General features: G+C 47.1%; 1 protein-coding gene across 1 annotated transcript in view; it reads right to left on the bottom strand.

Moving 5' to 3' along the window:
- The window catches only part of LOC115075860 (H(+)/Cl(-) exchange transporter 7-like), a 170,053-nt gene that overhangs the window by 117,919 nt on the left and 25,059 nt on the right, over nt 1-27,075 (bottom strand). Inside the window, exons 7-13 of the mRNA XM_029576722.1 lie at nt 16,828-16,908; nt 16,226-16,288; nt 13,181-13,264; nt 11,832-11,925; nt 9,720-9,784; nt 8,819-8,935; nt 3,161-3,215 (exon numbers count right to left, since the gene is read on the bottom strand). Coding sequence (XP_029432582.1) covers nt 3,161-3,215; nt 8,819-8,935; nt 9,720-9,784; nt 11,832-11,925; nt 13,181-13,264; nt 16,226-16,288; nt 16,828-16,908 — 559 coding nt within the window. The remainder of the gene's footprint in view (nt 1-3,160; nt 3,216-8,818; nt 8,936-9,719; nt 9,785-11,831; nt 11,926-13,180; nt 13,265-16,225; nt 16,289-16,827; nt 16,909-27,075) is intronic.

Genomic DNA, 27,075 nt, shown 5'->3' with positions numbered 1-27,075 from the left:
AGCAGTTCATCTTTATGAAAGAACTGCAACATGGTTCGATACGGGTCCAGACCTGGAGGAATTTCCCCATCTTCCAGAGAATCAGGATCAACCTCATCATCAGTGCTATCCGGATTCCTGTCGGGAACACCCACAGGGAGCAGAGACGAGCCCCAACGCTTAAGCATAGGACTGGAAGAGGGAGGAGCCACCGGCTGAGGATGGGGGAATGGGCTAGGCCCCGCACTTAGGATTAAGCCTTGAAAAAATTCCACCCAAGAAAAAGCAGCCAGGTCCAGACCAAGCCCAGAAGGAACTGGAGCTAGTCCCACAGAACTGCCCTTGCCTGCGGAGGAGCCAGTCACGGAAGAACCATGATCTGGTGTCCCCCTAGACAAGGCTGTGATCAACCCATCATCAGAATAGGAAGAGCCAGGCTTATCAAAATGCAAGGAAGACAACTCTCCCTGAGCGTCTGGAGCAGCGCTGACATAGGTTAGAAGCTAGGTCAGGCTGAGAAGTCCTAATATGACGGGCAACGCAAATAGGAAGATGCTTAGGCTTCTTGCTTACCAGCACCGTTGCTGCGGTAAACTTGCGTCGGAACCGCTTGAGCTGAAATGTGCCCAAAAATAAGCGCCTAGAAGAAAGCACGGCAAGGTGCATGCACAACCTGTGCACCAAGTTAAGCGTGTAAAAAAAGTGCACGTGTAAAAAGTGCACCCAAAAACAGTGTACAACGCTTGTGTAGAGCCAACACATTGCACACACAGACATCCTATAGAGGGCAGCAGAACATGCACAAGAGTGCACGAAAATGGCCGACGTCGCGTGCAAGAAAAAATCCTAGGTGCGGGGCCTAGCCCACCGGGGTCCGCTCAACCTGCCAGGCTGCCCAGTTCTCCAACCTCTATGGGAGCAGGAATGAATGTTGGCATGGCGTGCCGAGAACAGAAACCAGAGGGAGTTCTGAAACCCCTCTCTCTCTGATTCAGGTAAAACTCTCTTCTTTTTTTCTTTTTAAACCTTACCTAAGCTCAGCGCTTACCAGCTGAATACAGAGACTGTCTCCAGCTGCGGGGGGAGAGGGCATCTGCTGTCACTGCCGCGCTTGGCCTCCTCAACTGAACTAGCAGCTAAGTCAATGCTGGGAAACCCAGCTACCGGACCAAGGCACACATTTGAAGGACTACGAAATCGCCTCAGGAATTCTCAACTGGGGGAGGGACCTTTAGGTATCACCACAGGAGAGCGGGGCTTTCTTTTCCTGAATTTAGAATTTCAAATTTCTCCTTTCAAAAAGCTCAAAGCAATCCCCATAGGGAGATGAACGTCCACCTTCTGCTGGAGACGGAGAATACTGGCAGGCTGGGATCACTGCAGGGTTTTATATACTGTCAGCTTGCTCTGTCGCCATCTGCTGGCAGGGGAGCATAAGCCCACTAACCCTGAGTCCATCTGTCTGCACACTAGGAAAATGAAATATTAATTTCCACCAGATTACTAATATCTGTAAGGGTAGTTAATTACTTTACTGACTTACTTCTCAGAAATACTTCTAAGTGCGTGGGGTCCAGAAATACAAATGTAGTCTTTTGATAAGAAACCAATCATTTACATGGGTACCTGAGAAAGAACATAGCCGGGAAGAACTATACTCTCTGTTTCAATTGCAGGAATTCCTTCCTACAGCATTGTGTCACAGAGGAAACAGCAGGAAATACCTGCATTTTTTGCCCACAAAATAGGAAATCTTTATTCCAAAAATATTTATAAAAGTACTACGCCTTTGTCTTGCTCAGCACTAAAAAACTAAAAGGATGGCCCAATAAGGTATGTCCTCTTTTTTTTTTTTTTTTTGCCCCTCTTAAAGGTGAATTTTAAAATCCCAGAGCGTGCCAAAACCGGGAGATGCACGCACAAATTAACGTCCAAAAAAGAGGTGGGACGTGGACTGGGCGTTCCTGGATTTCACATTGAAACCAGTGCGTACATACTTATGTGCACAGGCGCGTGCCGGGGACCCCTGCAGCGTAACTTTACTTCTGCTATGGATGGCGTGTAAGTTATAAAATAAAGATAAATAAGACAGATTGGTGGGGTTTTAAGAGTCAGAGCTAACAGGGGAGAAGGGAGGGGGGTTTGGAAGTCCTGTCCCTTACCTGGGGGAATGAACTGGGAGAACTGGTAATGGCGTTGGCGCACATCTTTTAACCCCCCCCCCCCCCCCCACTTACTCGGTAGAAAGGGCATTGAGCGCATAGGCACGAGTCCACTTAAAATTGTGCATACATGCGCGTGTGGCCAGGCTATTTTATAACATGCATGCATATACATGCGTATGTTACAAAACAGCTGCGTCCCTGGGTGTGGGCCGACGAACGCGTGTACATGTGTGCCTGCGCGCCTGTTTAAAAGTTACCGTCTTAATGAGGACTGGATTGTGAATATGCAGGTTTTAATATGATTATTTTCTTGGATAGATGTGGTATTTTTATGATTTTCTATATTTCATAATTGTATATGATTTAAATTTAATAAAATGTAAATTAAAAAATGAGTGTACATTTTTCAAAACTAGTTTGGTGCACAGTTCTGTGAGCTCTTTTACCCATGGCTTTTACAGTGGCCAATTTTCAAAAAGCCTTTTTACTCCAGCAAACTGGTATTTAGCAGCGTAAATGGATTTTGAAAATTATTCTCCATCTGTCCAATTATGAGTTTTTGATTTTTTTTTTTTTTTTTTTACAGATTTTTTTCTGGAAGAGGTGGTGCTAGAGTCATCATGATTATTGAGTTTAATTACCAAAATCTCAGGGGGGGAGGGAGGTTGCCAAGGGGCCTGAAAGTTAATGCGTGTGTGTGGAGGGGTGAGGCGGCATGAGACTGAAGGGTTGACCAGGGTGCCTGTGTGTAAGGGAAGCTTACCCTGCTACTGCCCCTAATGTTACCCGATTCTGTGAAGGGGCAGTGTGCGAGGAAAGCTGCCCGTGATTATACCTGCTCTTATGAATAGTTTCACGCACACGCATTAACTTTCAGGCCCCTTGGCAACCTCCCTCCCCGAGATTTTGATAATTAAACTCAATAATCATGATGGCCCTACCGCCATCTCTCACATGCATTCTTTTCAGCAGCCCTAAAATTCACTATAAATGCTATGTTTAAAAAGTAATCTTACCGATTGCTCCCATGCCTATGAAGATAAAAATCTCATAGATGTCATATCCATTTTCCTGCAATGAACACAGAGCACAATATTGCTAAAAATTCTGAAAATATGGTAAGAACAGTACATCTCTGTAGAGCAGCTCACTTTATAGAAATAGCACAGAACCATGTAAAAATAAATGAGCTACTGTACTCAAGAGCAAATGACGAGCAAAATATAATAATCCACAAAAGTACAGTAATCACTCACCAGACTCAAGCACAAAGAGTCATTATAACTGACAAATATAAATTAGATGAAGACCATCAGAATTTTGCCATAGACTGCACTCAATTTTTGTGTGGCTTAAGTCTGATTCATGGCATACAAATGTAATCATTTGATCTCACTGATATGGAACAAACTGTGAAAATATTTTTTTGACAACAGAATAAATCAGCCACACAATTGGGCAACATCGTCTTAATGGCACTGGGATGGCAAAGCTTACTCAGAGCATGAGTGGGCCTTCCCACGCAGCCACCTGCCATGCAAGTTTCCTTGGTCTTTATATCTGTGGCGAAACAGAGGTTTTGAAGGCCTTATAATTATTTTTATGCCCTGTGACTTTTCCTCACAGAGCTGGCCTGCAGGTGGTGTTTGACCTCTGCCTGTAGTTCAAGTAAAGGTTTTACATGCTGTCTTGGACTTATTTGCTCACCAAGAAGGGGCATCTGCAAAGGGAGCAGTAGGAAAATTGGTTCTTACCTGCTAATTTTCGTTCCTGTAGTACCACGGATCAGTCCAGGACAGCTGGGTTTTGCCTCCCCACCAGCAGATGGAGACAGAAGAAGACTTTGCGGACTCTGTCCTATACTCCTGAGGTGCCACCTAGTGTCTGCCAGTATGAATCAGTACCCTAGCAGAAAAAAACAGATACAAAAAACCATAACTATCAACCATAAAACCACCTCCCTCGCAGAGCAGAGGATATGAAAACACTACATAAACCGCATGTAACGAATAACCAATGACGACAACTGACGGAGCCCGAATGTCGACAACAGACGGATTCCGAAAAAATGCAGAGAATAAAACTTGCATAGAGAATGACCAGCCACCAGCCGAGCGGATTCTCCATCGTCTTCCTGGGCGGGCGTCTGGACTGATCCGTGGTAATACAGGAACGAAAATTAGCAGGTAAGAACCAATTTTCCTTTCCCTGTACGTACCCGGATCAGTCCAGGACAGCTGGGATGTACCAAAGCTATCTTAACCAGGGTGGAACTGAGAGAGTCCCGCTCGGAGCACACTGGCCCCAAAGGAACCGGGCTCTGGAGCCCGGACATCGAGCCGATAATGTCTTGCAAAAGTATGCGGAGACTGCCAGGCTGCGGCCCTACAAATTTCCTGTGGCGACACCTGCTGACACTCCGCCCAAGAAGTCGACTGCGAACGAGTAGCATGAGCCTTAAGGACAGAAGGAAGTGGACGACCCTGAACCAGGTAAGCAGAGGAAATCGCCTCCTTCAACCATCGGGCAATCGTTGACTTAGATGCCTTCTGCCCTTTTCTGGGACCACTCCAAAGTACGAAAAGGTGGTCCGAAAGCCGAAAACCGTTCGTTACCTCTAAATAGCGTAACAGAGCCCTCTTCACGTCCAACTTCTGCAACTCCTTTGCCTCTGGAGAAGAAGAATCCACCCCCGCAAAGGAAGGAAGTTCCACGGACTGGTTCACATTAAAAGAGGACACCACCTTCGGGAGAAGAGAGGGAACAGTTCTCAAGGAGACTCCCGCCTCGGAAATCCGCAAGAAGGGCTCCCTGCACGACAAGGCCTGAAGCTCGGACACCCGTCTAGCGGAAGAAATCGCCATCAGAAAAACCGTCTTCAAGGTCAGATCCTTCAAAGTCACCCGACGCAATGGTTCAAAAGGAGCCGAACAAAGCGCTTTGAGTACCAGGTTCAACCTCCAAGAAGGACAAGGACTCTGGACCGGAGGGCGAAGGTGCTTAACGCCCCGTAAAAAACGAACCACATCCGGGTGAGAGGCAAGAGGCACTCCCTGCACCTTCCCTCGAAAACTGCCCAGAGCCACCACCTGCACCCGCAGCGAATTGAATGCCAACCCCTTGGCTAGTCCTGCCTGCAAGAAATCCAGAACTTCTGGAATAGACGCCCTGGCGGGCTGTACACAGTGGTCGATACACCAGGCCTCGAAGACTCCCCAGACTCGGACATATGCCATAGACGTAGAAGTCTTGCGGGAACGTAAGAGCGTGGCCACCACCGCATCAGAGTAACCCTTACTCTTCAACCGACGCCTTTCATAAGCCATGCCGCTAGACAAAAGCGATCTGCCTCTGTGAAACAGACGGGCCCCTGCCGCAGTAGTGTGGGAGACGGATGAAACCTCAGTGTACCGTCCACTGCCAGAGCCAAAAGATCCGCGAACTACGGACGCCTTGGCCACTCCGGGGCCACTAGAATCACCTTTCCAGCATGTCTTTCGATGCGGCGCAGGACTTTGCCCACCAACGGCCATGGGGGAAACACGTACAGGAGAATGTCCCTGGGCCAGGGGAGAACCAGGGCATCCACCCCCTCCGCCCCCGGTTCCCGCCGACGACTGAAGAACCGAGGGGCCTTGGCATTGCGGTGCGTCGCCATCAGATCCATAGCCGGCGTGGACCACCGGTCGCACAGACGATGAAAGGCGTCGTCGGAAAGTTCCCACTCTCTGGGATCCAGTTGGTGGCGACTGAGGAAATCCGCTTGGACGTTGTCCACGCCGGCAATGTGAGACGCTGCTATCCGGTAAAGATGCGCCTACGCCCAACGGAGCAAAAGCTGTGCCTCCGCCGCCACCGGACGGCTCCTGGTGCCGCCCTGACGATTGATGTATGCTACTGTCGTCGCACTGTCGGAGAGCACCCTCACCAACTTGCCCTCCACCAACGGTAGGAGGGCCTGAAGCACTAAGCGAACCGCTCTGGTCTCTAAGCGATTGATCGACCAGGAGGCCTCCTGCCTGGTCCACTGACCCTGGACCGACGTAGCCCGACAAACCGCTCCCCATCCGGAAAGGCTGGCATCCGTGGTCACTACGGTCCAGCAGGGAGTCTCCAGATCCATCCCCTGATGCAAGTTGTGCGGAGAAAGCCACCACTGCAGACTGGAACTCACCGCCCTCGACAGGGGAAGGACAGTGTCGTAAAGCTGCGAGCGAGGCTTCCAGCGGGACAACAAATCTGAGTGAAGAGGACGCATATGTGCAAATGCCCATGGCACGAGATCGATGGTCGAGGCCATGAAGCCCAGGACCTGCAAATAATCCCAGGCCGTAGGATATGAGAGAGATTGGAATTCCGTCACCTGTTGCATGAGCTTCCAGACTCTTTCCTCCGTCAGAAAGTCCTTCCCTAAGACCGTATCGAAACGAGCCCCTAGGAATACCAAGTTCTGAGAGAGGGTCAGATGGCTCTTCGCGGGGTTGACCACCCATCCCAAGGAGCCCAACTTCCAGAGGACCCGTTGTACCGCGTCCCTGCAGAGACTTTCAGACTTCGCTCGAACCAACCAATCGTCCAGGTACGGATGGACCAAGATCCCCTCCTGTCGCAACGCGGCCGCAACCACCAACATTACCTTGGTAAATACCCTGGGAGCTGTCGCCAGACCGAACGGAAGGGCGCAGAACTGAAAGTGGCGCCCCAGGACTGCAAACCGCAGGTATCTCTGATGGTCCGGACGGATGGGGATGTGGAAGTACGCATAAATCGATGTCGACGCAGTGATGAACTTCGGTGCGGACATTGATGTGGAGCCCGGCACCAGTAAGGTTACCGGCATCGGTGCTGTAGGCACCGGCATCGGCGGAAGCGCTGGAGTTTTTTTGTTGTTGCTGAAGGGCCTGGATAACTGCTTGCCTGATAAGGTCAGACAATTCTGGCGTTACAACTGATGGAACTAGAGCAGTTGTAAGCGGTGGCGGAGGTTGTGGTGGCAGATCCTGCACAGAGCCCTGTGGAGGTTCTGGTGTCGGTGATTCTCGATGAACAGGCCCAGGCGTAGACGGAAGCGATGTATCCTGGCTCCGTGGCCACTTTGCCGTCGATTCTTCCGGGGGAAGAGAAGACTCCGACGGCGACAGACGTCTGTGTCGATGACGGTGTTTTGTTTTGTGCTCGATGGATTTTAGCGATGTCGTCGATGACGCTGGGGAAGGATGGTTCCCTGATTTTCCTGGATGATGTTTTTTCAAGTAAAACACGTTTAGTCGCTCCAGCCGGAGACGATTTCGATGACGTCGAGGGAGATGGAAGAAGTTGAAGGTGGAACAAATGTTCCATTTTCTCTTGACGCACCTTCCTTCCTTTTGCCGTCATCTCCGTGCATTTTGGGCAGGTATTTACATCGTGTTTTTCACTGAGACACAACACACTCCAGGTGCGGGTCGGTGATGGACATTGTCCGGTTACATATAGGGCAGTTTTTGAAGCCCGTGGACATTTTGAATTGAAAGCCGTCGATGAGAAAAAATGGGAATTCGTGAGAAAAAATTTATTTTACTTTAAGAGTAAAATATGAGACAGAGGTACTCACCAGCCGGTGGAAAATCTTGAGAGATCCCGATGGGAGAAAATATTTCGAAATTTGTTTGACTTTTCAGTCAGAAAATGTTGTGAGAGACTCGCAACGGCTCCTGCTCCGCGAGGCCTTACAGCAGTGCGGAAAAACGAAGACTGAAGAGAGACCCCTGTGGCAGAGAATATCATGGCATGCTGGGCATGCTCAGTGGCCTCACAGGGCCAGTCAAAAGTTTCTAGAAACTTTGACAAAGTTTTCCCGCAATAGGGCTCAGTCAGTGACGTCACCCATATGTGAGGACTAGCATCCTGCTTGTCCTGGGATAAAACATTTTTTTCAAAGAAATAAAAATGCAAGAATTTTTTTCTTTTTGGGAAATTTGTGAAAAATAGAGGAAAAAAATTGAATAGAAACCACAAAGAGTTGCTTTAAGAAGAGAGCAAAAAAATGTGTTTGTAAAAGCAGATGAAAAAGACTGGGGAGACTCACACAGTGGGGGTAGCTGCATGGGAAGGCCTGCGTATGCTCAAAAAAACCAAACTGTTTTTTCTGAACTCAAAGAGCTAATGTGTCCTGGCACACTCAGGATGACATCACTCGCTGGTATAATTGTTTGTGAAAAAAAGAACCTCAATCCTGACCGAAGCATTTGATTCTTTCTCCCTTTTTCATTTCGCCCATTTTCTTAAAATATACAATAAATTCTATCATGAGACTCCATGACATCCTCTATATGTCAAAGAGTTAGAATGCAGAGAGATTGCTTTCCCAGGGTAACACCATAAATATTCCCTACAAAATCAAGAATCAGTGATAGGGAATTCCAGATGTCACCTAATCCTGTTGCCTTTCTAAAGATCCACTATACCTAAATCAACACAGATGTGTGTCTAACTCCCCCCTAATGAAGGAGAATCCATCACCTCTCTAGATAACGTGTTCCAGGGCTAAACTATCCTTACCTTAAATCTCCCTGCTACAGTTCCCCCCAAAATTCTTGTCCGACCCCAATGGGGAAGGAACCAGTGGAGCATTACCCTCTTCATACAATTATCAAATTCCAGCCTAGATATGACTTGCCACCAAGCAGTTTTACCTTAGTGTCGAATCTGCCAAAGTTGATGAGTCCTGGGTAGGACAGGTCCCCTGGTTTGTTATTGTAAATGCTGAGCACAAAGTTTAATGTGAAAGTGGAAATCATCGAGGCAAAGAACTGGAAGCAGACAAAAAGTGTTGGATCGTTAAAACTAGAAGCACAAAACCAAACACACAAAAATGCCCTCACTGTCTCCCATCTGACTGCAAATTTTATTTATACAAACACTGCACAGTGAGCTGTAAGAGTCCTACAGAACTGATGACAATAATAATGCAATAAAAAGCATTCACCATCTCCTATCTGGTGCCCAACACACAGGGAAAGCATGCAACTTCTCTCCCTACTGTGCAATCAAGATAAATGATTTCTACACCCACATCCATGTGAGGAAGTCAGAAGGGTAGGGCTGTCTTTTTTTTTTATAACAAGAGAAAATGAAAATCAGGGCTAGGCAGGGCTGTGTTAGTGAGGCAGCAGAGTAGAGATTTTACAAATCGACTATGAAGAGGAGAATTGGCCTTGCAGTTCTTTATGGAAAATTCCCAAAGGACACTGGTGTGGGAACAATTTAAATCTGACCCTTTCTAGGAAAATACAGAGGCCTTTTCTTTAAAGGGCCAGGGAGCACAGTTATAGAACAGAAAAACATGCAGTGCTGCTGCCGGACTACCAAAGCCCCATGAAAGTACTGATTAGAAAAGAACCACGGCAGAACAGAATCCTCCAAGAATGATAGGTTGGACATTACAGGGACAGACAAAACATACCAGGTGCACCCTGTAACTTTTTCCCTACAGTCAGGCAAAGCTGAGGCCACCTGCCAAGTAGATCAGAATTCAGTCCCCTACAGCAGGACCAAAAATAGTGTTTTGCTAGGGTTTGCTTACAACACACTTACAATTCTCCATGTCAGTAACTGATTCCAGAAGGATGCACCTTCTTCCAAACTGAAAAGAACACCCCCTGCAGGAGACAGAATGTACAACCATAAGTTACTTTTTCATCTGTTCAACTTTTGTTTTATTCCTGTTCTATTACTCTATTCTACCTATAAATGACAGAGGACAATGAAGAAAGATATGAGGATCTACAGCAAGGAAAGTCTGGAGGAAAAGGACAATTTAAAATCCCCTCAAATGAACATCCAGTCGACGAAACATCTTGAAAATGGAGGGTACTGCCACTGTCAAAGGCATGGCACAATGGAGATGCTAGGAACAGGCAGATTAGGAAGGAAACTGGAAGTAATAGCACATTGTGTAAATGACAGCATAAAGGCAAGGGAACTGCAGGAAAAACGGGCGGGGAAGGTGGCAGTAAGGGGTACTCTAATGACGACATAAGGAAATGCTATTTACAACCTCCAAGCACAAGGTACAAGAGGTAAATATTTCACAGAGGGAAAAAGGTTCTAGGATACGGTTTCTAATAGGAAACTAGAGGGCGATAGGCTCAGGCTTTACAAAAAGGCTGGAGGATGTGTGTAACAGCCACTCAGAATACATGAGAAGCGCAAAATAATTAAAAAAAAAAATGCATGAGACAGGCACAGGGAAAAAGGTAAAGCCAGAGAGACAGATGTCAAATACAATCAGAGTTACTGCAGCAGGTAGAAAAAAAATGGACATTGGGTGGATACATGTTACTCTATATAGGCCCAGGTTTTAGGAGGGACGTTTCCTCTAATAATAAGTTTGTCAGTGCCTGTCTTCTTTTCATAAGTGCATTCAAGGTAAAAGGACCAAGGGCTAATTCACTGAGTTTTTATCATATAGGCACAGAATGGGAGAAAGAGTTAACTGTTGCTACTAACCCAAGAAGCAAATTTTCAAAGGCTTAGCTTCCGTTTACACAAGTAAAAGGAGAGTTAACCTGCATAAGTTAGCCATATGCAAGTAAATGGATTTTCAACTACCCGAAAAGTATGCATGTACTTTCATAAAATACACAAACTTGGATGCATTTAAAATAAAGAGAGGCATTCCCAGGGCGTGTATCAGATGCGTGCACATACATTTCCGAAAGCTAAGTGCATAGACCACATTTCACTAAAATACCCAAACTATCCGGCTAATTTTGGAGATATATTGAATACTGCAGCCACACGACTGAATATTGCTGGCTACCTTAGAGTTATCCAGCTAACTTTAGGACAGCTCTTTTTCCCCACTAAACATATCCAGCTAAGTCATTCAGCTAACTCTTAATATCAGAATTAGCCGGTTAACGTCTCGGGCTAACAACTCCTCCCAGGTAGGGTCCCGGAACACCCCTAACTTACCCAGCTAAATTCTAGCCCCCAAACTTATTAGCCAGATACGTGCCCACATATTCAGTTAGCCAGCTAAATGCTTTTGAATATGGACCTCAAGATCTTTAAATTCAAATTTAGGTGGAATCTTCTTGTATGAAAATTAGGCTGATTTCATGCGACTTAAAAGTGCTCGTGTAACTTTGTAGTGAGGTGCTCTAATGACATTTTGCCCCAAGGTCATAAGAACATGCCATACTGGGTCAGACCAAGGGTCCATCAAGCCCAGCATCCTGTTTCCAACAGTGGCCAATCCATAAAACACTGCCACAGAGTATCTGACCAAGATCTTTGATAGTAACAAGCAGTGGGTGTTTGGGGAACTGTGTCTGTTTGCTGTCATACCTGTCCAGTTTCCAATAGGGATCAAAGGCTAATGCTTACAGCCCATCATATGAATAACAAATTACTTAAACAAATGCATTCACGTACTGTAGGGACAATGCGGAGAAAACCCTAATCGTTTGTCGATGAAGAGTGTGTGCCAGGGAAAAATATCCTGTCCCCAGCTGGGGAAAAGAGAGGCCATGTGGCAAGACCTCTTCCTGGAGACTGAAGGGACACATCACAATAAGAAAAGCATCTTTGTCCTGGGAGGGGAAGGAGACACCGTGCAGGAAGCCCTGACCCAGGAGGGAGAGGAGTCACCATGCAGGAATCAGTCACACAGAGGTAGATATAAGATTTTCAATACTTTACCCACAGGGGCGCCAAAAGCAGCAGATACACCGGCAGCAGCTCCTGCGGAAACAAAATCTCTCTTTTCCGTGTCTCTGCGAAAGTATTCAAAGAACTGTAACAGAAAAGAAAGTGCTGAAGACACGCTGCAGTAATGACAGCTTCAAGCATTTCCTGAAATAATTTGGAAGGAATAGAATTAAGTATCATATAAGAAAAACCCCTATCTGCAGAGGAGTCTCACAATCACACTGCAAAGAATACTGTCACTAACCATCACCGAGTGCCACCTCCTGAACACATTCACGAGGAACTGGAGAAAGCACTCTTAATGTGGCAGTGCCCTCAGATCCCACACTAACCACAGGTAAGGATTAGTAATCGTAGGGGAGAACTTGCAGATCCTGCAGTAATGGCAGGTTAAGGATTTGATATTCTAGGGAAGCGTTCTCTGATCCCACACTGATGATAGGTAAGGATCAGATACTGCAGAGAAGCGTGCTCTCTCTCAGATCCCGCATTGGGAGTGCTCTCAGGTCCTGCAGTAATGACAGGCAAGGATCAGATATTGCAGAGAAGCGTGCTCTCTCTCAGATCCCACACTGGGAGTGCTCTCAGCTCCTGCAGTAATGGCAGGTTAAGGATTTGATATTGTAGGGAAGCATTCTCTGATCCCACATTGACAGGAAAGGATCAGATATTGCAGGGAAGCACGCTCTCTCTCAGATCCCACACTGGGAGTGCTCTCAGCTCCTGCAGTAATGGCAGGTTAAGGATTTGATATTGTAGGGAAGCATTCTCTGATCCCACATTGACAGGAAAGGATCAGATATTGCAGGGAAGCACGCTCTCTCTCAGATCCCACACTGGGAGTGCTCTCAGCTCCTGCGGTAATGAAGATAAGGATTAGGTAGTTTGCGAGACAGCGCTCAGGCCCCACAGTCATGTCAGGTAAAGACTTCGTATTGGAGGGGAAAATGCTCAGATCCCACATTGACAACCAGTAAAGATTAGGGATCATGTAGGAGAGGTCTCAAGTCCCCCGGTAATGACAGGTATGGATTAAGTACTTTAGATGATAACACTCTGGTCCAATGGTACTGACACAGTACAACAGTAAGGACTGCTTACTGTATGAGAGAGCTCCCAGGTCCCGAAGTAATCAACTTTGTACCCAGAGAGTTTTACCTAAACTGCGGGGCAACATGTCAACAATAACAACAGTGCCACAAATCCTGTGCACAGGAGATCTGGCTACTGTGATGCTGGGCTCAGTGGACAACTGGTCTGACCCAGCATGGCACGTCTTATGCTATCTTCACTCCCCAGTGCGTACGTGCTGTTTAACTTGTCATGATCAGACTGACAACCTTAAAATCTTTCTTCAGCGAGGTGGATCGTCCTTGTGAAATGCCAGCAGCGATGACAGCTCCAGAATGAATCATTGGGCCTTCCTGCACACAACGGAAAAGAGAAGTTACAGTACAGGAACAGTCTAATCACTGCCCTCCGCGTCACCACTTCCAAACCCAGTCACCGTGGCATGTCTCTGTGAATCTGTCTCAATGTGTCCAAAGGAAAGGATGAAGTGGTAGAGCTCTGCGGGGCTGCACAACCGCAGGCTGAGAAAAGCTGCGCCAAAAATAAATGAATAAATAAGGATACGGCTCGTGATCTCCCCCAAAGCCCGGCACACATATCTTGTGAGGGCTCCAATGGCTTTTTCCTGATCTGGGATATGTTTTTTACTGTTATGCTTCCCTGCCTTCCTGCTTCTTCCTTGTCATTTGAATGCTCTCCCCCTCTACATAGGGCACACGCTTCTTAAAAGAAAAATCTGTACATTTACTGCATTCTCTCATAAAAATCCAGCATATTCTCCCTACTTTTATTTAAGACATGGTAAATAGCAGAAAATCAGATACAATTATCCTGCAGGTTCTCCTCCTTCCTCTGGATAAAACAATTACTCCGAGCCCTGCTCATGCATAGTTCCACCTTTCACAAGGCAGACTGGATGGAGCAGTCGGGTCTTTATCTGCCCTCATTTACCATGTTACAGGTTCTATTTGAATTCAAATCAATCTGCACACACAAGCAGCCATCCAGTCCAGAACTGTTCATCAAAATTAGCCATCAGTTCTTACATGCAAAATAGCAACAAAGTCATTTTCCAAATTAGCACTGAATTACCTGAGAAAGTCTGAGACTTTTTTTTTTTTTTTTTTTAAGAGAAACTCAGGAGTAGAAGCAAATCGGCAGGTTAGTTTCTAGAGCAGTGGTTCGCAACCCTGTCCTGCGGACCCCCTAGCCGGTCAGGTTTTCAGGATATCCACACATTTTCTCTCATGCATATTCCTTGCGGATATCCTGAAAACCCGACCGGCTGGGGGATCCCCAGCACAGGGTTGGGAACCACTGTTCTAGAGACTATCTCAGGACACAGCTGCTTTCCCAGGTTATTTTTCTGGAATATTTGATTTCTGTGCTCCAGCACTACAATCCATTGTAAATCCACCAGAAAAAAAAAGAATTCTTCTACAGAACGCAGTCTTGTTAGTACACTGGAGCAAACATAAAACCGCCACTTATTACATACTGGGATAACCCGGCAGCTTTGCTGGAACTCTCCTGTTGCTTCTGCCTCTTTTGGAGGCAGAGGGGTGGTTGCTCTCAACTGGTTTGCAATCCCTAATAAACTGAGCTTTGGAGAGTTATGAATGTGAGAGAGCTGCTGTTACTGGAGAAGGCAGGCTGATTCAGGAGTTGTCGCTATTCAATGGACAGCTAAGATCATATCACAAACGAGCAGTGGCCTCTTTCACCGCAAAACTCACAAAAAAAATGTATTTCAGCCATGTCTCAACCTAAGAAATTCACTGTAAATTACCATGGTACAATCCTATCCCTCACAATCCACCACACTCACTAGCACTGCATAGCTCTAGGGACTGGGTTGGTTTGTGCGATCATTTTTGAGGCATCTGCCAGTACAATAGGAACCCAGATCTAATTCCACTGTCCAATTTGACCTTCAACAAGTCATTTTACCTCCCTATGCTGCCAACTTTCTAAACTCATTGGGAAAGGGACCCAACAGCAAAGTGAATTATCTTGCACAGCTCAGAGTACACAAATGTTTTATATAGAAGAATTTACCACCTGGAAACTTGAGCCTCTGATCAGGTAAACACAGGAGCACTGCTGACATCTGTGCCACAGAGAAGACCAGAGAGAGAGGCGAGGGAGCTGCTGTAAAATCTCTAATACACAATTCTCTATGGGCCGGATTTTAAAGGGGTTACGTGCATAAGGTACGCGCGTAGCCCTTTTAAAAAACCCCCTGCGTGCGCCGAGCCTATTTTGCATAGGCTCTGCGGCGCGCGCAAGCCCCGGGACGCGCGTAAGTCCCGGGGCTTGCAAAAAGGGGCGGTTGGGGGCGTGGCCAGGGGGCGCGGTTTTGGATTGGGGTGTGTTCGGGGGGGTGTGGGCGGTCCGGGGGCGTGGCCGAGTGCCCTGACACAGCGGCCTGTGTCGGGGCCTGCCGCACCGGCGCACGTAAGTTACTGCTGCCCGGAGGCAGTAGTAACTTTTCTGATAAAGGTAGGGGGGAGGGTGGAAGGAAAGATCCCTCCGAGGCCGCTCCGATTTCGGAGCTACCTTGGGGGGGAATGGGCGGCGCGCGCAAGTTGCACAAATGTGCACCCCCTTGCGCACGCCGACCCCGGATTTTATAAGATGCGCGCGTATCTTATAAAATCCAGCGTACTTTTGTTCGCGCCTGATGCACAAACTAAAGTACACGAGCACGCTCTCTTTTAAAATGTACCCCTATGTGTACAAAGTGAGCACAGCCTAGGCCATGCAGGGAACGACAGGGTGCTTTCAACTGAAATTCAGTTCAATACTCAAGCTTATAAAGGACAATAAGAAGGGAAAATGGGCAGGCTAGATGAGCCTTGGAGGTCTTTATCTGCTATACAGAAACACAGAAGCTGATGGTAGATAAAAGACCATAAGGCCCCAACCTCGCCATCTTCTCCCTTCTCCCTTCCCCATCCTCCCAGCTGTTATAATCTGTGTTTCTATATAACTGGGACCTGTCACAGGCTGTGCATTTCCACTTAAGGGAACAACCACTATTAAAGGCCTGAGGAGAAACAATCTCTGTAAAGTATTAAGTACATGGAAATACCACAGTCCCCATAACACTAAATACCACAAGGGCCTTATACAGGGAACAAGTTGTTGTCCTGTGCATGCATGGCTTATAGCTCATTTTCCACTTTTTTCCCCCAATTTAAGGTTTGAGAATATAATAAATAAAAATACATAATATTAATATCCCAAACATAAAACTCAAAAGTATCCAATACAAAAATACCACTATAAATCCTCAATATAACCCCTCTTACCTTTCCAACAGCCAGTCCTCCAGCCACTGATAAAATCACCCCACAAACCTTGACAATCAGGGTCTGTAATGCAGAAGATGGATGGATTAACAAGTTAAAGTGTGTTGCACTTGTCCTGCAAACAAGATCCCTCAGCCCTCCACAAAATACAGAACCTATCCCGCTACAATCAGTAAGTCAGTTTCCACTGACCCAGGCCTCACAAAAGGATAAAACTATCCCATGACAGACGTGGCCTGAAGAGGTGACGGAGGAGGCAGGGGAGAAGAAAGCATTATCCCTCTCCATTCCCCGTTCTTGGGGTGAGCATCTATCACCCTCCAAACCTCATTTCTAGGGTGACAATCTATCGCCCTCCAGACCCTGGCTCCAAGGGATCTTTTTATCTCCTCCCCAGCTCGCAGCACAGAGAGGAGAAGCGGGGAGGACATCCATCCCACTCCAAACGTCAATGTGGCAGGGATAATTAATTACTGTAGAGTCTCTAATCATCAGTATAGTATAACCTGATGAACAAGCTCATCTGCTTGCAATACAAACATGATCTAACTGCAGGCTGGAGCTGTAATTTTATTGCATCTCACTTCTGACACCATGCTCACCTTCAGCCGGACCACATGAGGAATCTTCACTCCATTTAGATAACACTTGATCTGGGGAATCCCACTGCCAGCTGCTATGGGCTGAGAACAAGAAACAGGCCACTGGCTATTACACAGTAAACCTTTCCATAGTACAGAAATGTAGAATCTCAGGTGCTATAGCTGATTAAATGTACACCAACTACAAAAACTATTTATAGGCGCTTAGTAGTTTGTTTCATTTTAACTAAGAAAAGGAATAAGCATTACTAAATCCTTCCAGGAGCCCACTCATATCTTCTGTAGAAATGACAATAAAATATCCCTCTGGATATAAAGAGCAGTTTGCAAGAAGTTACATTATTTATTTTATTTAGAGCTTTTCTATACCGGTATTCGTGATACAATCACATCATGCTGGTTTACAAGTAACAGGGGGTGTAGTAACCTTGAACAATTAACAAGTGGCAGAAGTAAAGAAGTTACAATAAAACAAGGGAGTTAGAACGGGGGTAAGAGGAAGACAAAGCTCGAGTAACTTAACAGTAGGAAGAGCAATTATTTACAAAGTGTTGAAGGAATGTTTTTCCAACCCAAATTTGGAAGTGTTTCTTCAGTTCCTAATGTCTACCATCGTCCCTGTGTGGATATCTGAGGCCCCAACTCAGACATGCACAGGTAGAAGTGGCCTGGATTACTGTGATTAAAGGCTGCACTCCCTAGGAGATTGCTGCTCAGAAAATCAGTTCCAAACTGCAAGACTTCAATGGCATGAAGGCAAGAGGTCATGCAATTCCCAATAAAACTTCTCTTCAAAATCTCTTTTCCAGCAGAACACTTTGGGAACCCTGTGCTAAGTGCTTACAGTAAAAGAGTGACGGCAGCTCTACTTACTAGACATAGAAGAATGTGAAATATGTATTTATACTGTTTGCAATGCATTTGTATTGCTTGAATTTCAGCCTATTTCTTTTAGGCTATTTCTCCTATCTGTCAAGATGATTTCAAATCCTAATCAGGTCCTCCAAGGTACGTAAAACTCTTAACTTGGTGTCTGCTAGTTTTGTATATGTATTCTTTACTCCCTCATCTATGTCAGTGAATGGAAATACTGTCTATGTTCAGACCAATGTGGATCTACAGTTGTGTTCTCCAAGCCTGACACTAAATAACTGATGACTACTCCTTCAGTGCATCTTTCCCATTTATGAGACTCATGTGATCTGGATCATACTGTCATGAACAAACAAGGAAAATATCCAGTAACACAGAGGGCAATGCCTTGCTTAAGCTGTTACATCATATTTCTTGCGTTCCCTGATATACTGTACAAGGCCTGTTTCTCTCACAGAAGAAAATGAGGTAGACTTGATTTGTTCTTCACAAAACCCTGTTGGCTGGTTTTCAGCTCATACAATAAATATATTGCATAAATATTCACTTGTGAAATGGGGATGGTGAATCCAGCTTGAAACAGTTAAAGACAAACAGGTCACTCTCTCATGAAGTCAATCTGTCTGTAGTGCTAAAGATCATGCTATCACCTTTCAGTAAATGAAGCTGAAATAAATCTTTCCAATAAGAACATTTCATCTTCTCTAAGCTCATTTACTTAAAACTATTTTCTGACTGCATTCCCCAACATGACCATATTTTGACGAAAAACTTTATTTCAAGGGGACAACTCCTTGCATCTCTTACCAAAAAGAGTAGAATACAAACCCACAATTCAAACTATATAAAGTGGTGGGGACAAAGAGAGCTTTTGGAAACAGGCTCTATTTCAATGGTATGAGCAGAGATTCAGATGGGCTTTCATTCTATTGGCAAAATGTCTAGGATCAATTGTTCTAGTGTCAGTGGGAGAACCTCACGCAAGATTCATTAAAGGAGGATCTTGCATGGATAATTTGAGAATAATTACATAGGATTTGGAAAGTATCAGAATGCTAAGATCAAGCAAGTAATAAACTGTAAACTGTAACATTCAAATGGAACCCAGAGGTTCAACAGGTAAGAATTTGCTCTTACATATAATGAGTACCTCCAGTGTCTTGAATTTCAGATAGGAAGTAGTCAATTCAATATTCTGTGAAACGAGAACTTCGAGCGGAAAAAGACATGAGCCGACGAGAGGGCGGGAGTCTGGACTGATCCGTGGTACTACAGGAACGAAAATTATCATGTAAGAAACTAATTTTCCTTTCCCTGTATGTACCCGAATCAGTCCAGACAGTGGGATGTACCCAAGCTTTCCTAAATAGGGTGGGACCGAGACAGTCCCAATCGAAGCACTTGTCTACCGAAGGAGCCAAAAACTGGCACTTGGACATCAAGGCGATAATATGAGCAAAGGTGTGCAGCGACTTCCAAGTAGCTGCTCTGCAAATTTCTTGAGGAGAGACAGACTGACTCTCCACCCAAGAGGCAGCCTGCGAACGCAAAGAATGAGCCTTCAAGCCCTCCGGGACCAGCCGACCCCGACAGACATACGCCGATGTAATCGCTTCTTTTAGCCAACGAGCAATTGTAGCTTTAGAAGCCTTGTTTCCCTTATTTGGACCATTCCATAAGACAAAGAGATGATCAAAGTCTTGAAAATCATTGGTGACCTGTAAATATTGAAGCAATACTCTCTTTACGTCGAGACGCCGTAGGTCACCACCAGAGATGCTAGCAATATCCTCAGTGGGAAAAGCAGGGAGTTCCATCGACTGATTGACATGAAAGGAAGACACAACTTTCGGTAAGAAGGACGGGACCGTCTTGAGAGAGACACTTGAATCCGAAAAGCGAAGAAAGGGCTCCCTACAAGTCAATGCCTGGAGCTCGGAGACCCTCCTCGCGGAGCAAACAGAAACACCATCTTGAGAGTTAGATCCTTAAGCGTAGCCCGCCAGAGGGGTTCAAAGGGCACCTCACAAAGGACCCGAAGCACCAAGTTAAGACTCCAGGAAGGACAAGTAGCCCTTACAGGCGGATTCAAATGCTTGGCCCCTTTGAGGAAGCGAATGACATCTGGATGAGCCGCCACCGCGTAACCATCGATAGTACCTAGGAGAGACCCGCAAGCCGAAACCTGCACTCTCAAAGATTTGAAAGACAAACCTTTGGAAAGGCCATTCTGTAGAAAAGAGAAGACCTGGGAAACCGGAGCCTTGCGTGCCAGCACCCTGGCTGCGACACAGACGTTCTCAAACAACTTCCAGATCCGGACGTAAGCGACGGAGGTGGAGGGCTTGCGGGCCCGCAACAGGGTAGATATGACCTCTTCCTTATAGCCCTTCCTCAGACGCCGCTGCTCAAAAGCCAGGCCGTTAGACAAAAGCGATCCGCCTGATCGAAAAATACTGGACCCCGATGGAGCAGATTTGGAAGGGGCCGAGACAAAGAGGACCATCCGTCGCCAGATTCATCAGATCCGCAAACCATGGCCGCCAAGGCCACTCTGGTGCTATGAGAATGACAGGTCCCCTGTGAAGTTCTATCCTTCTGAGGACCTTTCCCACCAGAGGCCAAAGTGGGAACATGTAGAGAAGGATGCCGTGGGGCCACGGAAGAACCAGAGCATCCACCCCTTCGGAGCAGTGCTCCCTTCTGTGGCTGAAGAATCTGGGAGCCTTTGGGTTGTTCAGAGTGGCCATGAGGTCCGGGTGAGGTATCCCCCACCTGTGCACAATCAACTCCATCGCCCCGATAACTCCCACTCTCCGGGGTCTAGACGCTGCCGGCTGAGGAAGTCGGCTTGAACATTCTCCTTCCCCGCTATGTGGGAGGCTGCCAGCCGCTGCAGGTGACATTCCGCCCAGGTGAGCAGCTTGCTGACTTCCAGGGCCACCAGGCGACATCTGGTGCCCCCCTGTCGATTGATGTAGGCTACCGTGGTAGTGTTGTCCGAGAGGACTCGCACCGCCCTGCGGTGGATGCGGCGGATCAGGGGCAGAAAGACCTTGAATACCAGACGGACTGCTCGAGCCTCATTGATGTGCTAGCAGGATTGATCTGGGGACCAGCATCCCTGCATAGATTGAGTCTGACACACCGCTCCCCAGCTGGAGAGACTGGCATCCATCGTTACAATGATCCATCGAGGAGTTTCCAGGGGCATCCCCCCTTCAATAGATGGGCAAGAGAAAGCCACTACTGTATGTCGGCGATGTTAGTATCGGAGAGCGGCAGGGGCGCTCGGAATTCCTCCGAGACCAGCTTCCAGCGGGACAGCAAGACTTTTTATAATAGACGCATATGCGCAAACGCCCAAGGAACCAAATCTATAGTCTAAGCCATCGAGCCGAGAACTTGAAGATAGTCCCATGCCGTGGGAACCGGGAGGGAGATCAGATGTTGCACTTGATCCATGAGCTTGAGCACCCGGGCCTCGGGTAACAACCCTTTGCCCAAGTGGGTGTCAAAATAAGCTCCCAGGTATTTGAGGACCTGGGAGGGCTTCAGGCAGCTCTTGGAGTAATTGACAATCCACCCAAGGGAGAAGAGGACAGACAGGTTGTCACGCCCGAATGAGCCAGTCATCCAGATACGGATAGACCAGAACTCCCTCCCGCCAGAGAAAAGCTGCCACTACCACCATGACCTTGGTAAATGTGCAGGGCACGGTGGTTAGACCGAACAGAAGTGCCCAAAACTGGTAGTGTCTGCCCAGGATGTGGAAACGGAGGTACTTTTGGTGATCTTGCCGGATCTGCATGTGAAGGTAGGCTTCCGTAAGATCTAGGGAGGCGAGGTATTCATCCGTGCAAACTGCCGCTATGACCGCCCTCAGAGTCTCCATGCGAAAGTGGGGGACCATGAGGGCCCGGTTGACTCTCTTGAGATCCAGGATCAGCCAAAAGGATCCGTCCTTTTTGGGAACGACGAAGTAGATGGAATACTGGCCGGAACACTATTCCTGTGGGGGAACTGGGGCTATTGCTCCAAGAGTTAGGAGCCTGTCCAGCGTCTGGCACACCGCTGGTCGCTTCCACGTTCCATAGGGAGAAATTAAGTGGAGGTCCGGGAGATCTCGAGCAAACTCTAAAGAGTAACCTCTTTCGATCACCTCGAGGACCCACTGATCCGAAATAATCTTGACCCATTCCTCAAGAAATAGGGACAGCCGACTACTTAAGTCTGGAACGGAGGAATGGTCCGGCCGCATCTCATTATGAGGGCTTGGAGATGGAGCCTTGGTGGGTGGTATCACGGAAGGGCCGCCGACCCCGAAAGGACTGGGGCCATGCCTGAGCCTGATTGGAGGTGTTTCGCGGAAATGCTCCTCCCAGTTTGGTGAACCTGCGCTGACCCCTGAAGCGAGAGCGCGATGGAAAAAACCACCTGGACTGTTTGGCGCAGTGCTCCGGCAGCTTATGAACCTTGTTGTCGCCCAAGGATTTAATAAGCTGTTCCAGGTCCTCACCAAAAAGCAACTTACCCTTAAAGGAGAGAGTGCTCAGCTGTGCCTTAGACGAGGAGTCTGCAGCCCAATTCCTCAGCCACAGAAGGCGTCTGGCCGATACAGCAGAAACCATAGCTCTGGCTTGTATCCGGAGAAGATCGTAACGGGCATCCACCCCATATGCAATCGCACCTTCCAGCCGTTTGCTTGTGCTGCCTCTGCAGACGGGAGGTCCTGGGTGCTGAGTAATTGTTGGACCCACCTGAGACTTGCCCGCTGCATGAGACTGCTGCAGACTGTCACCCTGACTCCAAGAGCCAGAACTTCAAAGATCCACTTGAGATGAAGCTCCAGCTTCCGATCCAGCAAATCCTTTAATGCTGTGGACCCTACCACAGGGATAGTGGTACGTTTAATAACAGCGGACACCGAAGCATCGACCTTAGGCACTTTGAGCATATCCAGGCATTGATCCGGAAGGGGGTAAAGTCTGTCCATCGCTCTGCAAACTCTGAGACCTGACTCGGGAGACTCCCAACACCCGTAGCAGGAGCTGCATCAGCATGGGGTGGAAAGGAAAAGTGAGTGATGGAGCTCTCAGTCCCGCCAGGACCGGATCTGCAGTGCGAGAGGACGAAGGGGTGGGGGGCTCTTCTGGAGGAACTTCAATTCCTAGCTCGTCCAGAACAAAAGGGAATGAGTGGCTCAAGCTCCTCCTGCTGGAACAGCCGCAAGACCCAAGGATCATCCCCGTCGACCAGTGGGTTCAGGGGAGCCAAATCTGAGTCAGGATCCGCATCCGGTGCAGGGGACGGCTGGGGGGGGGGGGGTCCTGGGGGATCCAGAACGCCTGGAACAGTTCTGACCCTCGTAGAAGCCTGTACATCTGGAGCCCTAGGACCCTGGCCTGTGACCACCCGAGGGACCTTAGCCAGGGGGGCCCGGGGAGGGTTCGTTCTCTTCCTCCAGGCTAGCCAGGAAGGACTTATGCAATAACAACACAAACTCCGGAGAAAAACTACGATGAACCTTGCCAGGCGCGGGGGGGGGGGGGGGGGGGCCTGTGTGTGTGTCAAAAACAGGGCCTGGGGAACCCACGGGCTGAGATCGGGCAGCGAGGGGTTAAAAATCAGCTCCATCGGCTCAGCAGGGCTGGTAGGAGGAGGCAGCTCAGAAGACAAAACGGCTGCTGCTCCCGTGGTTTTTCGCGCAGGAGCCGGCCTGGGAGCGTGCTTCACTGCCCGACCCCGAGAAGGAGATCTAGCGACTGCCCCGGAGGGACCCTCCCCTCTGGGGAGGCACAACGAGCAAAGCCCGTCGCAGGAGAGCCGCGATGCAGGCTCCCCGCAGGGGAGGCATCCAGAGGACCGCGGCATGAGCTCCGGTGGGGGGGGGGGGGGGGGGCCGCTTGCTGAAACGAGAAAACGGCCATGCCTGGCTGACCACGAGACTGAGCAGGGAATGAACCTGCTGCACTCCTTCCCCCAAATGTGTTCAGAAATGCTGCCGGTTGACTGTAAGTCTGATTCCTGCGCTTTGAATTCTCTCTCTCTCTTTTTTTTTTTTTTTTTTTACAACTTTAATAAGCAGAGGAAAATAGCAGCTTTCTGCTATGGGACCCGAGGCAGATACCTCACAGGTGCAGACTAGGCAAAGGAGGGGGAGTGACTGGACCACCAGTTTCACCCCAAGCAGCCAGGCTGGAGGTCACCGGGAAGTGGGTCGCAGGCTGAATACTCAAGGGGACAAGTCTCCCCTGGGACCCAGTAAGAGCTAGGAGACAACTAGGTCTCCCTTAGAAACTTTCCTGTATCAACCCCGAGGGAGAAGAGAAATCCCCAGGGAGAAGAAAATAAAATAAAGCTAGGGAACCGCGAGTTCAACTGTCTGAATCTGCTGGAGACAGAGAAATACTGAAGGGACGCAGGGTAGGCTCTGTTCTTATATAGGATACCTTTTCAGTTTTTCTCTGTCTCCATCTGCTGGACAGGAGGCTCAACCCACTGTCTGGACTGATTCGGGTATGTACAGGGAACTGAATTTATTCCATCGCATGTATCATTCTAGTCACTGACGTTCTTTAAAGTAGGCAGATTCATATAGATATGGCACTTAACTATGTGGTAATGGGGTGAAGAGAAGAGGTGAATGGGGTGAAGAGAAGAGGTAAGTGAAGAGAAGAGGCATGGGGGTGGCTTGCGGGAATGACAGCTACTACCTGGAGATAATACCTTTATTCAATAAACATACACACAGTTAATGCGACTCCAACATTGCTCTATGCTTCAACGGCAAGAGGAAATGTGGAAAATAGGATTTGCATTCACAAAAAAGAGGGGAGTGGCTTGCTTGTTATGGCAGTAACTTCCCCAAATCAAATAATGCCTGATACTTCACTTTCACTGCATATGCAGCATAGCTCACTGCTTCAACAGCATGGGGGGATGAAGAAAAGAATATTTATATTCAGACAACAACCAACAAAAACTGAATTATATAGTCTGGATAAGCAAATAAGCATGGGTGTAGCTTGCTTGTTACGGCGGTTACTACCCCGAATCAATTAAGCTTGATACTTCACTTGAAATACATATCCAGCACAGCTCACTGCTTCAACAGCAGGGGGAATAAAGAAAAGAAGATTTATATTCAGACAACAACCAACATTGCACAGGCTTGGTAAACAAATAAGCAAGGGAGTAGCTTGCTTATTGCGGCAGTTACTACCCTAACCAATTAAGCTAGATACTTCACTTAGAAGCAGTCCCAGCACTGTTCTTAACAGCAATGGTGGAGGTGGAAGTGAAATAGAACCAAAAAGTTACTAAGAGCCATGAGTAAGAGATAAGTATGAGAAAAAAATAAGTGTGAAAGCTTGCTGGGCAGACTGGATGGGCAGTCATTTCTATGTTTCTATGTGCACTGACCAGGAAAAAGGCCTCTGTGCAAGAGGATCAGATGATCTCAAAGTTGCAAAACAGTGTGATAAAGAGGTGACCAGAGCCTAGAGGATACTTGAATGCACAGGGAGAAGCATAAGCAGTAGAAAGAGAGGTAATAATGCCTCTTTACAAGTTGTTGCTGTGGCCTCACCTGGAACACGGTGCTCAGTTCTGGAAACCATAACTCAGAAAGGATACAGAAAGACTAGAGACGTCCAGAGAAGAGCAGCCAAAATAGTGCTGGGTTTGTACCGGAAGTCCTGTGAGATGAGACTGAAGGAACTTAATGTGTATACTGTAGAAGAGAGGTGATACAGGGAGGCTGTGATACAGGCATTTAAATAACTGAAGGGTACTAAGGCACAGGAAGCCAAGTTTTTTCAACAGAAAGGAAGCTGTAGAACTAGGAGTGACAATATGAAGCTCCAAGAGGGTAGGAGATTCAGACACAACGTCAGGAGCTTATTTTTCCGCAGAGAGGTTTGGCAGATGTCTGGAATGCCCTCCCAGAGGAGGTAATAATGACAAGGAAAGTGACAGACTTCATAAAAGTAGGTGATAAACACAGAAGATCCCTGGTGGCCAGAGAATGGTAATGGAGGCACCGGGCAACCTTCACTGAGCGACAGCTGCATTACTATTTATTCTTATAGGGCCCCGGACCCTGCTTCAGAAATGGGACTTTAAATGGATTACAAAGAGGATGAAATGTTTATGTATATTGATTAATCCAAGTCTGAATGAAATGTCTGATAATATCAACTACATAACTGACAAGATAAAAGCAAACTTTAAAACACTGGGAAGTTACAATTGTCAAATTGACGGCTATGCCTAAACCAAATCAGGTATTTTGGATGGTAGCCTTGCTGTCACCTATAGCATTTTTAAAAAGGATAAATGCATGTTTCAAAAGCTTCATATGGGGCGGTCTGAAGTCAAGGATCCATATTTTAAAAATTACTGGAAGTCAAAAAAGAAAGTGAGCTTGGGAAAGGCCCTCGAACATAGCTTTACAAAGATGGCGGCTTCAGATTACCAGCTTATCCTGTCCTCAGTTATAGTAAGGAAACATGGCTCCACGGGCACAAGTTAGCAAAGAGGGACCATAAACACTTGACTACAGTCATATGAGAAAATACAGATGTATATACTGGAAAGAATGGGAAAACAAACACTCTCAGTCATACTGTAGACAAAGGCTGTATGTGATTGCATTTGCTGGACCTACAGGCTGCAGAATAGCAATGCTTCTAATACTGGCAAGAAGAAGGTTCCTAAGAGAAAATTCTTGCACTGGGCGATGGAAGAGAGGCAGAGTCTTCCTCTATTTAAGGATATGAAGAGAAATCCAAATACCCCTCATCTAGATTTAATAATCTTGCTCCTGGAGGTAACAAAGCCAACTACAATGCAAAACTTTAGAGGGAAGAAGAAATGATGGAGAATATCAGTGCGGAAAGATGAGATCCAGGCCAATGAGAATTTAGACATAAGAGAAGCAAAACCGATACAATACAAAATAAATGAACAGATGGTACTGGATTCCTGCCCAGCCTCAAAGGGCAAGGACGGCAAGTGCTGGGAGTGAAAAAAGAAAGAACACACATTAACCCACATGTTGTAGAGATCCGCATTATTACAGATATTTTGGAATAAAGCTTGGCAGGTGGTTAATTGTAAAATAAAAGATAAAATACAACGGAAGCCAGGAATGAGCAGCCTAGATGATTTTTCAGACATATTAACAGATGATGGCTGGCAAATACATTAATAAGTGCAAAATGGTTAATCAGGGTAATTATCAAGCAGTCCACACAAGCTAAAATCTGTGGGCATTCTTTACCAGCAGACTTCAGCCCGAATTTTTAAAGCAGATTTGCGGGTGTGCAGGGAGACACACATGCACACACCCACACAGCTACTCCTGCTCGA

This window comes from Rhinatrema bivittatum, chromosome 14 (assembly GCF_901001135.1).
Source record: "Rhinatrema bivittatum chromosome 14, aRhiBiv1.1, whole genome shotgun sequence".
NCBI lineage: Eukaryota > Metazoa > Chordata > Amphibia > Gymnophiona > Rhinatrematidae > Rhinatrema > Rhinatrema bivittatum.
This window is presented reverse-complemented; position numbering and strand designations above follow the sequence as displayed.